We start from the raw sequence: 19080 nt of genomic DNA, 5'->3' as shown, positions 1-19080 counted from the left end.
TGTCATTCAGTGACCCAAACAGACACCTCAGTGCATACCAATCTCTCAAGATTAGATACATTTTTCTTTTCCTGAATGCAGTAAGAAGAAAGGCACTGTGAGGCCTGAACCTGACCTTATTAACTTGATGTCTGCACAGCCTCTGTAAAACCTTTCTAGAGAGGTCCTAACACGCCTCACATCGCTGTCAAGATCACTGCACTGCACTGGAGAGGCTACAAGGTTGTTTGGTCCTACCCTTTGGGGCCACAAGAGCAATTTCCTTATCCAAGCTGCAAGGGAGGACTCAGCTGGGTTCTCTACGGACAAAATACCAAGAGATCCAGCACTAGGAATTAGGTTCAGAGACTTAAGGTGCCTACACTTCACAGGCTGCCACTGCCACCTTCCCTTCCTATTTTCAAATGGCCCTGACAAGCAGCAGATTGAAGAGTAAGGTCCAAGCAGGACCTTGCGCAGCAGGCAGTATCCAAGCAGAAGGGCATCTGTTTCTATCCGCCACATAAAAGTAGAACTGAAAACTTCTCCCTGGTTCAATGAGTCCAAGGACCTGGTTTTTATAGCAACTGAAAAGAAACCAACTTGTCTATTGCTAACTAACTCCAGCCCACCCTGTACTGAGGAAGCAGGTGGGCCAAGGGTTCATGCAACACCTTCCTAGACTCCACAGGGATTCCTTCCCTAATTGCCTGTGCTACGTTCTCTCCAGGTAGTACCCAGGAACTTTATCTTATCAAAACTGTGCTACAGTTTTGTTTCTGATGGGTGAGGGACTGACCGGAGGTATAATCCTAGGTGGGGTGGGCTGTTGCACACCCAGTCAAAGCCTCAGGTACCTGGTGGTAACAACAGTCAACACATGCTTCATCCACTTCTCTCTCTCATAACATCATTTCTGATGCTTGCTTCAGGCTGCTCACTAACCAGTGCTCCTTGTAGCACCTCCTCTTGTTATGAAAAGAAACCCCACCCTCCTCTATGTACGACCATGACACAGGTAGGAATCACAAATATGGACTCAAAGTATTAAAGGGGGGGAAAAAAAAATCCTGAAATACAGTCTGGGATGCTACTCAGAAAGACACACTGGCCAGCAGGCCATCAAAACCACCCACTGTCTGGGACACACCATACTAGAGAACTGGGCAACCCCAAGGCTGCCAGAACCTTATGGACCAGATTCTGCTGCAAGCTGCAGCACTAACTCCTACATATTGACAGGCAACAGCACAAACAAAATAACATCACTGGTTGTCCAACACTGAAATCCCACTGGCTGGAGACATGTTAAGGACCTTGAATGCTTGTCCTTTGAAGAACTTAGCTTTTTGGTAGATATTCACAGCCCTGATATTGCCACAATATTCTTCCAACAGTGTCCTCAGCAGCATTGTCCCCACTGCAGAGAGAAGCCCCAAAACCAAGCATTTTTCATTTGGTCTTACAACATGCAAGCACCATACCATAGGCCAGTGGGGTTTGTTTCGACAGAGGACATCTGCGTCATGAAGAGCTTGCTGGTAGTTTTTCATTGACATACAGAGTTCTGCTCGCTGTGCTGTTAGTGAACACTTGCAAGAGGCTGGAAAACAAAAAAAAGGTTACAAGGAACTTCATTAAAAGAAGCATTAGTAAGTGTTAAATACAGTAATCTAATTTCCAGCCAGAGTAACCTAAAAAGCACTACCACACAACGGTTACATTTACACTCTCCTGTAATAGAAAAAAGGCAATTCCCTCCTTCTTTGCTTCCCAAAGGATATTCCTCTTGAACTGGAAGGAACCCCTGCATTTTATCTGTCAGGACAGATTTCATATTCACATATCGGACGCCACCTGCTCTCTCCCTCACCTTGCTCACAGGACATTTAAGAAAGCCAAAAGAAAAAAGTGTGGCTTTGCTTAATGTAGGACTTAATCTTAAACATCCCTGTAAGCTGTTTATTAATAAAAACACATGCAGCCACATTTCATATCCACTTGCCACCCACGTACCTTGCCCTCCTCAGGGCAGGCAAACCTCTCATGATCACACACATTGCCTCGGCATCCACATATTCAACCATTCAGTTCACGTGTACTATCATCTTCTCAAAAATTATTACTCTGTCCTTTCCTAAGGTCTCTATAACACACTATAAGACTGAAATCTGGATCTATGATAAAATTTCCCAGAACCACATAAGAACTTTGGCTGATACACATTCAGCTTGTCCACCAGGACCTCCAGGTCGCTTAGGCAGTGCTGCTGTCTAGCACAGTTCATCCTGTTGCATGACCTTATTCTGTCCCAGGCACACTTGCCTTTGCTGAAGTAGGCAAGACTGGTCAGCCCACGCTCCGTGTTGCTAGTCTGAACGGCAGCCCTGCCCTCCAGCACACCAACTACTTCTCCCTCCCCCAGTTCAGCGACATGAACCAAGTGGCTGACAGTGCACTATTCCCACTCGTGGAGGTTGTTAACAAGGTGACAAACTACGTTAGCCCCATTACCAACACCTGAGCAATGCCAATGGTAGACCCCAACCCAGTAGCCCTCAAGCCATAAACCAGACCTCTGCCCAGATGGTCCAGCCAGTTCTCCACCCATTCCACCTCCATTTCCTCAGTTTGGCCAGGAAGATGTTGTGGCAGGCTGCTTCAGCAGCCTTGCCAAGAAATACTAAGCCCCAGGCAACAGTTTTCCCTTTGTCCACTAAAGCAGTTATCTAGCCTTAGGAGATAAAATGTAGGTGCCATGTGCTTCTAGTCACTCTTGTTCTTTGTGTGTCAGGAAAGGCCTCTGGAGGGCTAAAAGCTGGGTGCCAGGTAGTGGCAGCTAAGTGCAGTAACCTTTACTCAAACGTGTTGGTTAAAACTACCCTAACTGGGATTGAAATTAAAACCTTCCGAGGTGTGCTGAGAGACAGTTTTGCCCCATTTCTACAACTTCTCAACTTCACCTCCAAGCTACAGCTCTCAAGACTTTTCCTGCAAGCGTCACCACCTCCTCTATGTCTCTACACAGCACTCTTCTCTCCATATCTCTCCTGCTCTCTCCAGCCTGCTCTTGCTTCATTGCACCTCATTTCAGCACGAACATCCTAAACTCATCCTCAGTAAGAGCACATTGCCCACATAAAGCCTGGGCACAGACCCAGATGTGCATGGACACACAGAATAAGCTCATAACTGCTGCAGATACCACTGCTCGTTAAGTTCAAGCACCTACTAGGAGAGATGGCCCAAGACTACATTCCCCGTCCCACCTCCTCCCATGCTAGCACTCATGCAACAAACCACGTTCACGTGCATGCACAGAGAACCAGAGCAAGGAATCAATTGACTGAAAGCTAATCCAATAAAAACAAGTAAATAAAAAGGTTTAATAGGATCAGTTTTCCCCCAACTGGTTCACCGTACAGCCACGCAAACATGACTGCCAGGACAAGGGATGAGAAAGAAAACAGTAGTAAGGACTGCTGTGTTTTTTGGCTGTAATGTGGGCTGACACCAGATGTACTAATTGCAGAACGATATATACCAAGGTTGACACTGTCCCTGTAATCCCAGACAGGGTCAGCTGGAGACTACACTTAAGATAAGGAGCCCTGCAAAAGCCAGTTCACACTGTAGGGGTTTTTTTATTTGGTTTTGGTTTTTTGTTGGTTGGGGTTTTTTAGGTATTACACATGTAGCCTGCTGTAGTGATCCACACTTTCAGCTGATAATTCTTAGAAAGACTGCAAGTTAAATGAAATTGAAAACAATTAACCTAAGATCTTCAGAAGCAAGCTTTTTCTTTTTCTTTTTCTTTTAGTAGATGCTCAAATATAAAATTATTTAATTTAGCTACTGTCTAAACAGTCTCTCTGCTGTTTATATACGCATATAAACATCCATACTTCTATCACTGTATTTGCTGCAGGGTATTTGTGTAGAGTATGCTGGGGTGGGGGGGTAGGTGCAGTGAGCAGCAGTAGGTCCCTCAGCAGCCAGGCAGAGTGCTGGGTTGGGTACTTTTTGGCACCACGAGGGAAAGAAAGCAGCGTGAGATTAGGGAACAGGCAAGCCAGCATCCTACCTCTGGTCACTACAGCACATTTTAGCCACACTGACTCCTCCTAGTGCTTTTCTGTGCAGTTCAGCACAGTTCCTATATTCAACAGATTGAGAGAAAGGACAGCTTCACTAGCTCAGTTTCAGAATCTTGTCTCCACTGCCAAAGTTCTAAGGATAAAAAGCCATAACAGCGTGGCAAAGTCTGCACGTCCTCCCAAAGCAGAGTCCAAAGGTTCTACAACATGAAGGGAAAATAACAAGCTATTGGGGAAAAAAAAAAAGCAATCTCAAAGAAAAAGCCACATGTGTTCAGGGCTTGTACCTCTTATTCACTCAGTCTAAATCAGAAAGTGTAAGGTGTGGCCCATGTTAATAAGTAACTGGTGAGGAATGCATAGTTAAGCAGAGAGAGAAAGAAAGGGGGTGAAAAAAAAAAAGCCCCCAAACCCAACAGCTTTGCTAAAGAGAGCAGTATTTATAAGACTACAGTATAACATATTTTCTATAGGAATATGAAGCAGCTAGGCAAGATGCTATTGCTGGAGTGGTGCCCAGCCTCACCCCAGTCAGCGACACAGGTGACGCAGACTGAAAGCTGGCCAGTTGCATGCCCAATCTGCACATCCCTCGTCCTCAACTTCCTACTGCCAGCAATAATGTCCTGGGATGGTCCGCAGCTGGTCTCTGGTCAAGGCTAGATAAGACCGAAACATCATATTTTCTGTCAGTGGAATTGTGGAATCAGCTGGCTGACTCCAGCTTATGAAGTATGTGTGGAAGTGGGGGGAAAAAAGTGAATATTCAGCCACAGCCTAAATAACCACAGGGTTTCTATAAGCACTATGATATCGAGTTGTTACAAACCACCACGTACTGTGGTGAAAAAAAATTTGTCATAGAAGGTGGGTAGAGAGGGCTTGAGGACATATAGAGTTTGGGAACTCTGCTAGAAGCCAGTATGCTATAATAACTGTTAATTTCATTGAGGGGGAAAAAAAGCCACAATAGTCAGTGGTTTGTTTTAAAATAAATGCACCCATTCTTTCTTCTGGAGGTTAAAAAACAGACTTTTTATTAAATGACTTATTATTTCAGACCAAATCAAAAAAGAAAAGCGTAGATTATTTTACTGTTTCCACAATACCAGCAGATGGCATTTCCTGAATCAAACTCTTCTGGGAGCCTGCAGCTGCACAGCAAAATTTATGTCCTTGTCAGCATCATGGATCCACTGCTGAGGCTCCCAGGATCTGCAGCTCTAGGCAGCCAGGACAGAGACTTCCTCAGAGCCACGGGTCCTCCCTCCATCCCAGCTGGAATCCCACGGCACCAGACAAACCCCAGACAGAGCAGCACCCAGTTTGGTGTCTCTCCACATCATGGACCCTCCCTGTGGCCACCAAGCATTGCCTACCCCAAGTGCGGTTGCCAGCCTGGATTTTCAAAAATTAACCTGCTGCTCACACCACCTTTGCACTCATTTGTAGTCTTTGTTAGATTGCTTTTTTTACTTATCCAGAAACTAACACCAAAAATCACTTTGCCAGATTCACCAGAGCATCCATGTTTTTAAAAAATCCCTATGCTTCTTGAGATAAAGAGGCTGACAGGAGAACACTATTCCCCAACGTCTCCTTGTGCCAGGAAGGCAACAAAAAGCAATGAGAGATTTCTCCAAACTAACTGTACATGACTAAAGTTTTACTGCAATAAACTACTGCTGAGATTTCTTCCAGGAACTCAGCACAGAAAGAATCAGCCTAAAGTTGCTAGAACTCCTGAATCCTGAATATCTGACATTTTGTCCTAGAACAGCACATTTTATTTAAATCTGTTTCAATCCTAAGCATGCTTCCTAAAGGCATGAGCAGAAATGAAACAATGTCATTACAGAAACACCTCTCAGTCTTGCTGGCAGGAGTCAGCCTGCGCAGAAATTTTTCCCACATTTTAGAGAAACTTTTGCCCCTGGAGAGAAGAAATTTGGCTTGCTCTTATGTTACGCATTCAATTGGAACAATTCAGTATTGAAAGCCTTTTCATAAGCTTGAAAAATAATATAAGACATTTATTTTCATTTCAGGAAGAAATTAGCAAGATTTAGCAGTTAACTGAATAGTAAGCACGGTTTTCTCCTCCAGACTTCATCCAAGCATGACAAGTCCACGCACAAGAATAGATGCGCAGAGGCTGTTTAGAGGGTAGGCAGGCATACAGGAGAAGGAGAATACTTGATAAAATAATTAACAGAAGCAGTAAAGACACTCAGGACATTCAAATAAAACTTCATTCCATAGCAAAGATGAAAACCAGGGTCAGCTTCCCAAAACTAAAGGGACAATGAACATGATGGCACACTTAAGACTCATAGAATCACCAGGTTGTAAAAGACCTCTTGGATCATCAAGTACAACCATTCCTATCTGCCACTAAACCATGTCCCTGAGCACCTCATCTACCCGTCTTTTAAATATCTCCAGGGATGGGGACCCCACCACCTCCCTGGGCAGCCTCTGCCAGTGCCCAATGACCTCTTCTGTGAAACATTTTTTTCTGATATCCAGTCTGAACCTCCCCTGGCACAGTTTGAGGCCACTCTCCCTTGTCCTGTCCCCTGTCACTTGGAAGAAGAGGTCAGCACCCTCCTCTCTACAACCTCCTTTTAGGTAGTTGTAGAGAGCAATAAGGTCTTCCCTCAGCCTCCTCTTCTCAAAGCTAAACAACCCCAGTTCCCTCAGCCGCTCCTCATAATACTTGTTCTCCAGCCCCCTCATCAGCTTCCTTGCTCTTCTCTGGACACGCTCCAGAGCCTCAACATCCTTCTTGTGGTGAGGGGCCCAGAACTGAACACAATACTCAAGGTGCAGTCTCACCAGCGCAGAGTACAGAGGGAGAATAACCTCCCTGGACCTGCTGGTCACGCTGTTTCTGATACAAGCCAAGATGCCATTGGCTTTCTTGGCCACCTGGGCACACTGCTGGCTCATGTTCAGTCGGCTGTCAACCAACACCCCCAGGTCCTTCTCCTCCAGGCAGCTTTCCAGCCACTCTTCCCCCATTCTGTAGCTGCACAGGGTTGTTGTGCCCCAAGTGCAGGATCTGACATTTGGCCTTGTTAAACCTCATGCCATTGGTCTCAGCCCAGCGGTACAGCCTGTTCAGATCCCTCTGGAAAGCCTACCTACTCTCCAGCAGGTCCACGCTTCCACCCAGCTTAGTGTCATCTGCAGACTTGCTAAGGGTGCAATTTCTTTTGGATGAAGGCATTGAGTGCACTCTTAGCAATACTTGCAATCAGCAAGCCCACATTTCCTCACTTATCGGTACACCTTTACTGGATTTTTTAAAATATGGATATTTTCTGAATATCAATGCTTTTCATCCATGCACCACCAGCAGTCTTCAGGAGGTGAAATAACTGTTGACCCCAGAGTAAGTCTGAGAGTTTTTAGTGCACGGAGGATGCAAGGAAGCCCACTCTAGCAACCAAGCATCCTTCCACTGCAATTAAGAAGCAGGCACTTGCAAACAGTACTCTGCAGGCAAACGTTAACACCTATTTCCACTGGCTGAACAATGCCAGCAGAGCTGGTCCATGCCCGATTGGGATTTCATCTCTACACGCACAACACATCGAGATGAAAACGCAAAGGAGACCTATTGAAACCAGGTGCACAAATTGCAGCCGTCACTTCACTAGCAGAATTGAAACAGTAATGCTCACCCCCTTGCCGTCACACCCAAAGATACAAGACATCCACCCATTTGCTTACCTAGGTACTCTCTGGTTTAGGGGATAAGGAGATATCAAGAAACTTCCTCGTATTATCACTTTGACTGAAAGAATAGACACTGGTGACAGATAAACGGGATTATTCTTAAGAACATGCAATTTTAAGACTGAATTAACCTCTCCCGAAACCTCTCTATTTTGCTGTTCAAAAGCTCAGATTTAAGAACACAGATTTTCCTGTGTTCTGGACAAAATGCTTTAAATTCCCTGCAGTTTTATTTCAGACTCGGTAAGTCCTATGTTAGGAATCTCCATACGTTAAAGCTGGATTGTCATTACCACTAAGGCACAGCTCATCACTACCTACCATCATCACTCAGGAGGAACACCGCAAGAGAAGTTATAGCTACCTGGAAGAAAAGCTGCTACAAAGAAGGCGCAGCTAACTCTGCTCCTTTGCTTTCATGTTGGCAGTTGAACGTCATGATCTTAAGAGGTCTTTTCCAACCTTAATGATTCTATGATTCTTCGTTGTACCTCTAGTAGGAGCATGCCAGATACGTTCACCTACGGCTTAGTTTGCATTTCCACAACTGCAAAGCCAATTTCTTTACAAACCCATCAACAGTTGAATTGCGTGGTACAGCGAGTTGTCAATTCAACACTGTCCAAGCATAGAGCTAAGTGTAATACGTTACATCATTGCTTCCTCCTATCCAAATCTTTCAACACTTTGCTAGACGCATGTTATATTTCCAGATAAAACAGCAGGAATCAACACCTCCTCCCTATATTTTCAGTTCCCACTCTATCCTTTGGACATTTGGGCACTGCTTCAAGTTATGTACCTCAAGCCCCTCTGTGGCTCCTTGGTACTAGTATAATAAAACCATTAAGTACACAAATGTGACTCATTTTCAATGCTTTCTAGGTCTCCCACCACTAAGTCCAGGGTTCAGGTAAGATTTCCTACCAAAAACTCAGTCAGAACTGAAGTATCTCCTCAAACAGGAGGTACAGAGACTGTCCAAAGCAAAATGCCTCTAGATTGAAGCATGAAGACTAAACAACCAACCTTAAAAAACAAAACCAAAACACTCCAAGAGGTCAACCTCCTGCCTGATCTTCAAAGCACCCAAAGAAACTCCTGGCATCTCCTCCCCAGAAACATGGAGCTATGCAAGGTACATGTGAACCTGTGATTGCAAGGAAAATCCAAAGACACACTGCTTCACAGCCAAGCAGGACCAGCCAAGTAGGTCTGCCATTATCACACCTAACAAGATCAATTTACAGCCAGATATTTTATCATAACATGACTTCACTGGTGATAAATTAGTTGCCCTCTTTGTCACCATCAGTACATAAGCTACATTTCTAACAGTTACTCTTCTCTATAACCTTTTTTTCCAGTTAAAGTTTATTTCAGCCCAGAATTTCTGTTCTCAAATAGAGGTGATGGTGATCACTTAGTATATTTGTAAGAGATAAAAGGAGTGATGCAGTACTCTACCAATTTTAAGATTAGGAAGCGCAAGTCGTTTCTATAAATGTCTTCTTCCAAAAGTAAAAGACATCCTGTTATACCTTCACACAGCAAAAGAAAAAAGAGAATATGCTGTTTGAAGACACTTCAAAAATTCTCCAGACCTTCTGATGTGTAGGTATATTTTGTTCTCTACGATTGCTGAAGTAGTTCAGTTATTTATAGGAAATTATATCTGGGTTACATACACAGAGGAGGGGTGAATGCTCACCTGAAGTGGTACATAACATTGTTCATGTAACTTAGAGTTAACTATTTAAAAACAAACAAAAAAAAAACCACACCCAAGGACTGTCTACTGTATTACAGCATGATGCCTCCTCCCCTTCACTCCCATGACTGACAAGCCTCCTATCCACCACTGGCCCTAGTCTTGCAGCCCCGTGAAGTCCCTGCCTTTGGCAGGCCCTCTGCTAGCAGACAAAACTTCCAGAGATCCAACTGCAGGATATGAGCCTTCAACTGCAAGCTCGTTACAAATCAAGAGTAATACAAGCTCCTGCTCCAGACAGATTTCCAGTAGTGTGTTATATGAAGTATTTACTTCTTTTTTTCCAAGCAGTACCTCAGTAAAAGAGCAGGAGACACCAGGGACGGTAGTCCACAAAATATTTTAAAGTAACACTGACCACTGCAAGAGTCTCTAGGTAACCTTCACTCCTACTATTACACATTTTTCTGCCCTGTGAACAGAACAAACAGGTTTTGGAGACATGGTTTAAGTAGATTCCAAGAGGCGCTTTTACAGAGGGATAAGAAAGTTACTTTTTTAGCACAAATCCTCTAAGCAGCAAGCAGCTACTATTTTTTATAGCATGTAATTTCAAAAAGACTACCTCTCATTCTTCACTTAGAAGTCATACATTCTTTTAGGAGCTACAAAATTAAATATTCTTCTGATAAATTATTAAAATGACTGAACCATTTGCTGTTTCAGGAGTCATGACAGCTGTCTACCGCGGCACATTATTATCTTCTTCTTTTAAATAGCTGGTATAACATCAAAGACTTACTTTTTTACTACTGCAAACCAGAAAGCATCCCCAAGACCCTGTGAGGAAGGAAGATTCAATCAACCTCTTTTTTTACCACATCAGAAAAAGACAGCCAACCTTATCTTCTAATAGCAGTCTTCTAGAAGTACTCTACAGAAGAGGAGACTGTTAAAGTATACTTAATACACATAATTCACATACAGGTGTATGTGGACATGCTCTAGTGATTTTCTTTCAACAATGTGACTTCAGTGCAACAGCACAACAAAGGAGCACAAGTCCTTAGAAAACAGAGGCAGAACTAATAGAATGCATACCAGGGCATCAGACACCTTTATAAAAATCTAAGCACATCTTCCCAAAGGGAGTTCAGCAGCTTCCCTTTACAGATGGGGACTCTTCTCTGCTTTTGACCTTGACCCATGACTAACACAGAAGCCCTCTGACCATCAGGTTTGCAGTAGGATGTCATCAAGAGGATGTCCTACCACTGTCATCAAGAAATTCTGATCATCGTTTTCCGCCTTATCTGGAACAACTTAGAAGCAGGCTTGGAAGGACAATGTCCCAACATATAGTTTTGGGGCCACAGCCAAACACCTGTCCATGTCTGTAAGCACCCAACACTAACTCCCCAAGAACGCTTGGTTGGAAATTTACCTAGTGCCATGCTCTCCGGGAAGCAATGCAAGCCCATAATCACATTTAACAGCCTAAGAGCCCACATGGAAAGCCAAGAGATGCAGCAAGACAGTTATTTTCTATGTACAACATTACTAGGGTTTTTTACCTATTTGAGAGTCACCAATGCACAAGGGAGGAAAGGAAGGGAAGGAAAAGCCAAAGATACTCAACCACCCACCTACCTAGCCAGTACACCAAGGGCAGCATAACTGAATTTGTTTCCAAAGACAGCAATGCTAACAACTGTATATAGAGACCAGAAGACACAGGATAGGACTAGAAAGAAGGCCACAATGCTTTGCAGATACTCAATATCTAGTCAAACCGTTCCTCTTGCAAACCAAGCAAAGCGGCATCCACAAGCTCAGAAGCACTGAGGCAGCACCAAGGCCCTCACTATGCAAACTCAATGCTTAGCACAGGAGGGATACAGAGATATGGTGATCCCAGGCAGACAAACCCTCAGCACACTACATAAAACAGCTCAGTGAGCAAGGCTGGGGATCAGGAACCAGCACTGACACCAAATCACAGGGCTCCATCTGTTTGAGAAGAAGAATATTTCGGCCGGAGACACCCGCCTCGGACACTTGATGCCTTTACTCCCTGCCCTGTCTTATGAAGGGAGAACTTGAAAGGTGACAAATAAATTTTGATTAATTGTTTCACCACAAAATTAATTAGCGCTGAGCGGCCACATTAAGCTTTCTTTTGCATCAGGCCAATTTGCGATGAACCTCTGCTGCGATGGGAAAGGGGAAAAAGTCTCTCTCCCCCAAAGGTCTGACCAAGACAAGCAGTTCCTTCTCTTTCCAACCAAAGCTCAAAAAAGCTCCTATGCTTTGTTCCTAGCGAGACTCCAAATAGCACCCTGTGGGCTGGGGGTCAGCACATGGCTCTTCACATCAGGAGTTGCAAGACAGACATCTCCAGCACCCAGCAGCAGCATCTCCCTCACTTACCTTGCAGTGCACTACCTCTGACAGCACATTGGGCTTGATACAAATCCAACTTCTCTCTTTGCCTTTCTCACACTGTTCCTTACCCACTGGAAACAGATCCACACAGAGGGCTTGCAAACAGGCCCCCTTTGCATCCATCCTTAACTACACGGTGTTTTAAAAACTCTGATACAGCTGAGCTTTATCTCCTACAAACCTTTTCTGAACCACTTGGGAGGAAAAAAACATGAAAAAGATAGGCATTTTGAGCAGCTATGTGCATCAGCTTCCCCCCCACTCCCAGGAGAAACCTACTTCTGCACAGAAAGAGCTCATCACACCAGAAGTAAACACAACCACTTTGAGAAATCTCTGCGGCTTTTACTGCTCTCCACAAACAGAGTCCAAAGGGACACTTTGCAGTCGTGGGTAAAAGTGTGGGTAACTGCATGCTGAATCCAACATGACCCAGGCAGAAACAAGGTGTCCTGGCATGTCAGTGTCTAGGTACAATATATGCCACTGCATTCGGAGCCAGACACAATTGCAGAGCACGCAGCAAGCAAGGTAGCACCTACTTCATCACACCACAGGAGCCAAGGCACTGCCATGGATCCCCACCCAAAGAAGTTCATTTCAGATTAGGGTCAGGGGCATGCAGCAGGGAGATGGTAATTCCCAGCAGAGCCACAACCCTGTGTGCAGGCTTGAGAGACCACCTAAGACCTGCAACTGCCGACACAGCTCAGGATCCAGCCCTGTTGTAAAAACAACAAAAGCAATGAGCGCTGCTGAGCTTTACCTCTGAGTGGGCATCCTCAGGCTTACTTACACAAAAGGTGCAGGATGCTAAGAGGCTATCTCAGTATGAAGAAAGGCACAGAGAAATGCCAGCTGAAGGCACGAGCCACTGCCACCCAAACCCTCTTACACTCTTGCATATCTTCGCTTATGACCACACCCTCAGCCCAAGGAGAGCTGTTTCCTTTAGAGGCGTAAAGCATCTGATTTTAAAACCAGCAGACCAGCACAAAGTGTACGATATACTCCTACTTGGCCTGCATAAGACAACATTTTTTTGATAAATACTGTTCCCCAGGAGTGGACTTCGTTGTCCTGCTCTCACCCCTGCCATGATACAGTCTTTGGCCATATGAAGTTACACGTGGTACTGCGGAAAAGCCCTATTCATTATCTTCCCTATGAAGCAACACCCACTTGCTACCTCTGTAACTGGGAATCGCTTTCCAGAATGAAAGAAAAAAAAACCAAACCATAACAGATTCCCCAAAGCACATCCTCAAGAACATCCACGTCAATTTGTCACTGAAATCTAGCTTCCTTTAGTTTCAGGCACGCAGCCTAATGGGTCTGTAAGCCTGGATACACAGAAACAACTGCACTCCTCATGGGCACAGTCCCCTCCAAAGAGCATCTCTGTCAGAGAGCAGCAGATGAGAGAAAAGAGGGAACAGAAAGCATGGACTGCACAAAAAAAAAAAAAAAAAACCACCCAAACAAAAAACCAAACAACCTCGTTTATGATAATATATTCCACTTCAATCGGCCTAAGAACTCGTATCACAAGACCAGTTAGAAGGGAAGGGATGGCAGAGAGGAAGCCCACCTCTGATACCCCAATTGTCTGAATTCCATCTGTGTGCGGAACAGCCCTGAAAGCAAAATTTGGACAACAGTTGATATTATGATGGCTGAACAGCATAAAGCTTGGTACAAAGAACAACCCAGCTGGAAACAAATACTTCCTTTCAAGCAGCCTGACATGTGCTTGCTTTGAAGCTGTTGTAATTAGATACCTTGCAGTAAAATGAGAGATCTGTTCCAATATCTATGGCAGCAAAAAAAAGCGAGTGACTTTGTTTAAAACAACAGAGATCACCAAGCTGTGGGCATCTCAAGAGGACTAGAATGATCAAATTGTAAAGCTGATTTTCCTAAAAAGAACAACAAAAAAAACCACACACAACCACACTCGAATCCATAGCAGACTATCAGAGCCATCATGGGAGAAGCAGTAGCATTGTAGATCCGTGTAGTTAAGATGAACATATTTGCTAAGAGTAGGCTTTTGCAAGACTAACTAGTTCAACTGGAAAAAGTTGACAACTCGGAGGCACGCAAACCTCTTCTGAGACCTGAAATTAGGAGCAGATATTCCAAGACTTTACTGGAAGTAAGTGTACTGGCTACATGACACGAGCCTTTTATAGTTAAGACTTGAAGCACCCAGAGAACTAAAATGCAAATCAAAAGACAGAAGGTCACAACCAGAACAAGAGAAGTGATCAGTAACTGGAAAACTTGCTTAAACCTTTGAAACTTGCTTAAAGCTCTGACCACACAAAGCTGGTTGTTGCAGATGGAGCAAGAAAGTACCCCACAAGAAACACCAGTAAAAAAAAAAAAAATCCCACTGACTCGTGCATCCTGCCAAGTGGTCTGGAGTTTTACCTAACCTTATACAGCAATTGTATAATCAATGTGTTCATGTGCCTTCAGTCTCTAAAAAGAAATTAAAAAAGATCCCCATGTCCTTGACTCTCAGTATTAATACAAAGACGTGGAAGTTAAAAAAAAGCAGTAAACTTCTCACACATTAGAAGTCTCGAATACGTGACAGTGGCTCGAAAAACATTTCAAGCTACCCATAAGCTAACACTTAAGAGATCCCAAATAGTGTTTTTCTCCTTTTTCTCCTATTTACTGTGATACTTGGCTGGGAAGCAAGAAAACAACTCCAGCCAGCCAAAAGGCAGTACCTGATGAGCACATGGTAAGAATTTCAGAACACGAGGGTCAGACCGCAGTTTGACTTGTGAGAAATGGCATCAGCGTGAAAGAAGAGATTATTTGATATAAGTTACTAACCTATGATATATTTGACTATTATATATAGGTTTTGTGATTGTAGAACTAAAATATAGGATTAGCTTGTGAATAATAACTTTTAGCTAGCCTGCCTGGATACTTATGCTTAGATAAGGAATTTTAACAAGGCTGCAGTTAGACAGAATGGGAAAGAACGGGACTGCATCTAATTAAGCCAGATAACAAGGACTAGTACAACGATAAGAGAAAGAAGAACCAGCTAGGACCAGATGCAACCTTGAAGAGGTGCCCAAGGAATCTAAGAGCATGTGCAAGAACCAAAGTTGAAAAGTTCCAAGTGTGAGGAAGATCTACGGCCTTCATCCAGAGACCCTTGAAGAAGACTCCCCCAGAGGGCAGAGTACCTGCGCCAAGGGGAGGAAACTTATGTAAATAAATTCTGGAAACTGATTTATAATAGACACACCTGTTCCAGGAAAAGTGGTGATTATGTACGCTTTGACTGTATATAGCCTTTGTGAATTGTACTGGAAGTGGCAGCCACATTAGGTGGAGTGATCCCCTGCATGCCTGACGTCGCATTAAAGGATACCTTACCTAATAATCAAATCGGCATTGATTATTGAGTCTGGCTTTTCACAGCATCAAGTGCACTCAAAACACGAGAAAAAGTGAAGGGCTGGGGAGTGGGCTGCCCTTCAGCAACAGGAATCTGGATCTGCTAATGTGATGTTACAACACGTCAGCCTATGGTTTTAGGAGTTCAAAATCTAGCAAGATATCTGCTATTATTTTTAATTAGATTTTTTTTTTAAATCTTATTAAGCTGTTTTAGTGGCACTGGCAGAGTGAGGAGTTTCTGAACAGATTCCCTGTGTGCTTTGGAAATCATAGAAGAAGGAAATAAGGACACTGCAATGGACTGAAGACACTGACACATCATAGCTACAGCTGGGGAGATCCGTTCTCTGAGAGCCCTAGCAGCACTAAACTGTCTTCCCTCTCCTTTCACCCCTGTGCAGACACAACAAGAAGCACTTATGACAGCAAGAAACAGTTCTCTAAAAAAAGTCACATCAAGTCCCCATTTCATTGACAAGATACTATTTTGTCCAGCAGTCGGACCCTGAACCCAAAACTTTAAGAGGCTCCACTATTGAAAAGTCATTGCATCCACCGGTGACCTACATCAAGCCTCTCCCCTCCCTCTGCTTCACCTTCCTTCTTGAGCTCTCTCCATCCTGCCCTACTTTAATAAAGATTACTTCAGCTAAACCATATAATAGTTTTACAGGAAGCCTCATCTAGGACTGAAAACTTGTCACATCTAGCTGGAAAAGTGGAATAAATAGCAGTACCAGAAGTTTCCACAGCCAGCATCAGCTGTAAGTCAACAGCATGCTACGCTATCCCAAACTCCTGTATTTTGAACACCCATGGTGCAACCACAGCAAAAAATGAAAGCATGTCCAGGGCCGGCACAATGGTGCGTTTCTCTCCACAGCAGCCAGCAAATCAATAAAAAGGTAAAAATTCACAGTACTTTGTGCCTAGATGTAAAAACTAAGAACGGACTCAATGTAGGGAAGGAGCTCCTCCACCACGCAGAGACACAGCGTTCTCTGTACGTGCCTTCCTAAGAGGTTTTCAACTCTGTTAACACGATTGAGGCTTTCTCCCCCCTTCCTCTCCAATTAGACCAGACATCCATAACGCTCAGACTGGAGGAGTGAGATCTCGGCTCTTCCCAGCTCCATGCAAGGCGCTTCCAGATCCCGCACCACCCCCACAGTATGAACCAGAGGGAAGCACACGCACGTACACAAGCATTACTATCAGGCTACAACCAAGCGAGCAAGGAGCCACCTACTACTCGGCACAGAGCCTGAAAACAACCCAGTTTGGAAAAACTAAGGCTGCCAGAGGAGGGAAGGCAGACCATGCCATTTGTATTTAAACCCAAGCTCTTTGTGGAACACTCCGTGTACAGGAATTCTGCACGCCTATAAAGATGCAACGCTGAAAATACGGGCAGACGATCTCAAAATGCAGATTTCCCTCGAATATTTTTGCACAGCGTAAAAAGAAATTTTCTGAGCCTTTACGCCTATCGGTATTTCTTCAAAGGTTGCGTTTTGGCGGAGATGCAGCTGCGCGCAGCTGAATGAATCCGACCCACACACTAATCGCTGCCACGAAGCCACGGCAAGGCTTAACACGACCGCTACCGCGTCTCCTTCACTAAAGGATGGTTTCCCCACAAACGGGGAAGCGGGTTTTCTAGAAATACTGCATAATGAGTCATCGACTGCAGGCAGCGAAACACCAGGCACCTTCTGAGCAAGGACGAAAATAACAGCGGAGCAAAAATAGCCATTCACTGGGGGGAGGTGGGGGTGGGCGTGTGTGTGTGGAGGAGACCCGCTGGGAGAATTCATTCTCAAAACTTCCCTCGGGTGCCTTCTCCTTCCATTCACCACAATTCCCTCCCCCCCACCCCGCTGCAGTGAGGGGTGCAGCCTGGGGGGGGCGGGGGGGCAGCCTGGATAGGAGGAAGGAGGGGGGGGGGCAGCCTGGATCGAGGGGAAGGGGGGGTGTGTCAGCCTGGATCCGGGGGGGGTGAAGGGGGGGTGTCAGCCTAGATGGCGGGAAAGGGGGGGCGGGTCAGCCTGGATTGAGGGGGGGAGGGTGGTGTCAGCCTAGAGAGGCGGGGGAGGGGGGTCAGCACGGAGAAAGGGGGCGGGGAGGGTGGGGGAATCAGCCCGGAGAAAGGGGGCGGAGGAGGGGAGGGGGGGTCAACCCGGAGGAAGGGAGCGGGGAGGGGGGAGAGGGCAGCCTAAGGGGGCTGGGGGACAGCCCAGGCGATACGGGAGGGAGGAGTCAGGCTGGGGAGCTGCAGGCAGCGCGGCGCACACACCCCCCTCTCCCCGACTCTCTCCTCCTCGGCCCGCCGCTCACTCACCCATCTCCAGGGCCTGGTTGTACTTCTCCAGGGCCGCCGCCAGCTCCTGTCGCTCCCGCAACGCGTCGCCCTCCGCGCGGAGCCGCCGCGCCCGGCTCTCGGCGCCGAACCACTTGTGCAGCAGGTTGCACAGCACCACGTTCACCCGCGGGCGGGCGGCGGGGGACGGCGACGAGGAAGAAGAAGGTGCAGCGGGTGTCCCCTCTGCGTGGCGCCTGGCCCGGTGGCAGCGGGCGCAGTCCCCGTGCTCGGCGCAGCGGCGGCAGTGCGTGTGCCCGCAGCGCAGCGTGACCGGCTCGCACAGCAGCCGCCGGCACAGCGGGCAGGCGAACGGCTCGGGCGGCCGGCAGCAAGCCGGGTCGCCCAACCCGTCGCCCTCCGCCCCGCCGCTCCCCCCCGCGCCGCCCCGAGGCGGCAGGCGCAGCTCCTTGTCGCGGATGCTGAGGGCGAAGCTCTCGGCCAGGTCGCGCAGCTCCTCCGGGCGCAGCCGCGCCAGCCGCGCCGCCGCCCCGTAGGCGTCCAGCGCCTCGGCCATGCGCCCGGCCCGCGCCAGCGCGGCGGCGCGCCGCAGGCACAGCTCCCGCTCGGGCTGCGCCAGCCCCGACAGCTCCGAGCCGTAGATCTCGGCCGCCAGCTCGAAGTTGCCGCCGCGGAAAGCCTCCTCCGCCACCTGCAGCATCTCGGAGCGCGGCGGCCCCCCCGCGGGACCGGGCCCGGCGGGGGGCCCCGCGCCCAGCTCCATCCCCGCACGCCGCCCCTACTCCATGCCGGACCCGCGGCGCCGACGATCCGGCTCCTTCCTGGGAGGGGACGGCGGCGGAAGGAGGGAGGGAGAGGGGGCGGGTCGCGGCGCTGCAGCAGCGGGAGGGGGGGAGGAGGAGACGAGGAAGAGGGGAGAGACGAGGGATGGGGGGGGGGTGTGGGGGGGCGGCTGGCACCGTGCCCGCGGGCTCGGCTCCCGGCTTATGTAAGGGGCGGGCGGTTGTGTAAGGGGCCTCCGGGTGCGGCGGCGTGGAAGTCCTCCCTCTTTCCCTTCCTTTCTTCCCTCCCCTTTTTCCCTTCCTTCCCCTCCCTCCCTCTCTCCGGACCCGCCAGGTGCCGGTGCCGCACGTGCCCGCCCGCCGCCGCGACACCCCGCCCGCACGTGCGCCCGGGCCGGCAGCTGCCGCCGCCCTCAGCGCCTTTCTTCCCCCCCCCCCCCCCCGCTGCCTCATGGGCTCCGCGCCGGGGCTGCGCGCTCCCGCTTTGCTTCTCTCAACCCCCCCTTCGGCGGGGGGACAGCGTGGGATGCTCGGGGTGTCGTCTCGGTTGTGGTTTGGTTGTAGCTC

The 19080-nt window shown here is 47.3% G+C and overlaps 1 protein-coding gene across 2 annotated transcripts in view; it reads right to left on the bottom strand.

Annotated features, from left to right (window-relative positions):
* The window catches only part of LONRF2 (LON peptidase N-terminal domain and ring finger 2), a 35313-nt gene extending 16749 nt beyond the window's left edge, over positions 1-18564 (bottom strand). For both annotated transcript variants that reach the window (XR_008453167.1, XM_054085317.1), the window contains exons 1-2: positions 17753-18564; positions 1464-1582 (exon numbers count right to left, since the gene is read on the bottom strand). Coding sequence is in view for 1 of the 2 variants with exons in the window: in XM_054085317.1 (XP_053941292.1) it covers positions 1464-1582; positions 17753-18494 (861 nt within the window). In the remaining variant the exon portion in view is untranslated. The remainder of the gene's footprint in view (positions 1-1463; positions 1583-17752) is intronic.
* Positions 18565-19080: the final 516 nt, after the last annotated feature.

This window comes from Cuculus canorus, chromosome 1 (assembly GCF_017976375.1).
Source record: "Cuculus canorus isolate bCucCan1 chromosome 1, bCucCan1.pri, whole genome shotgun sequence".
Lineage (NCBI taxonomy): Eukaryota > Metazoa > Chordata > Aves > Cuculiformes > Cuculidae > Cuculus > Cuculus canorus.
Note: the sequence above shows the minus strand (reverse complement) of the source record. Positions and strands in the feature narration are given on the sequence as shown.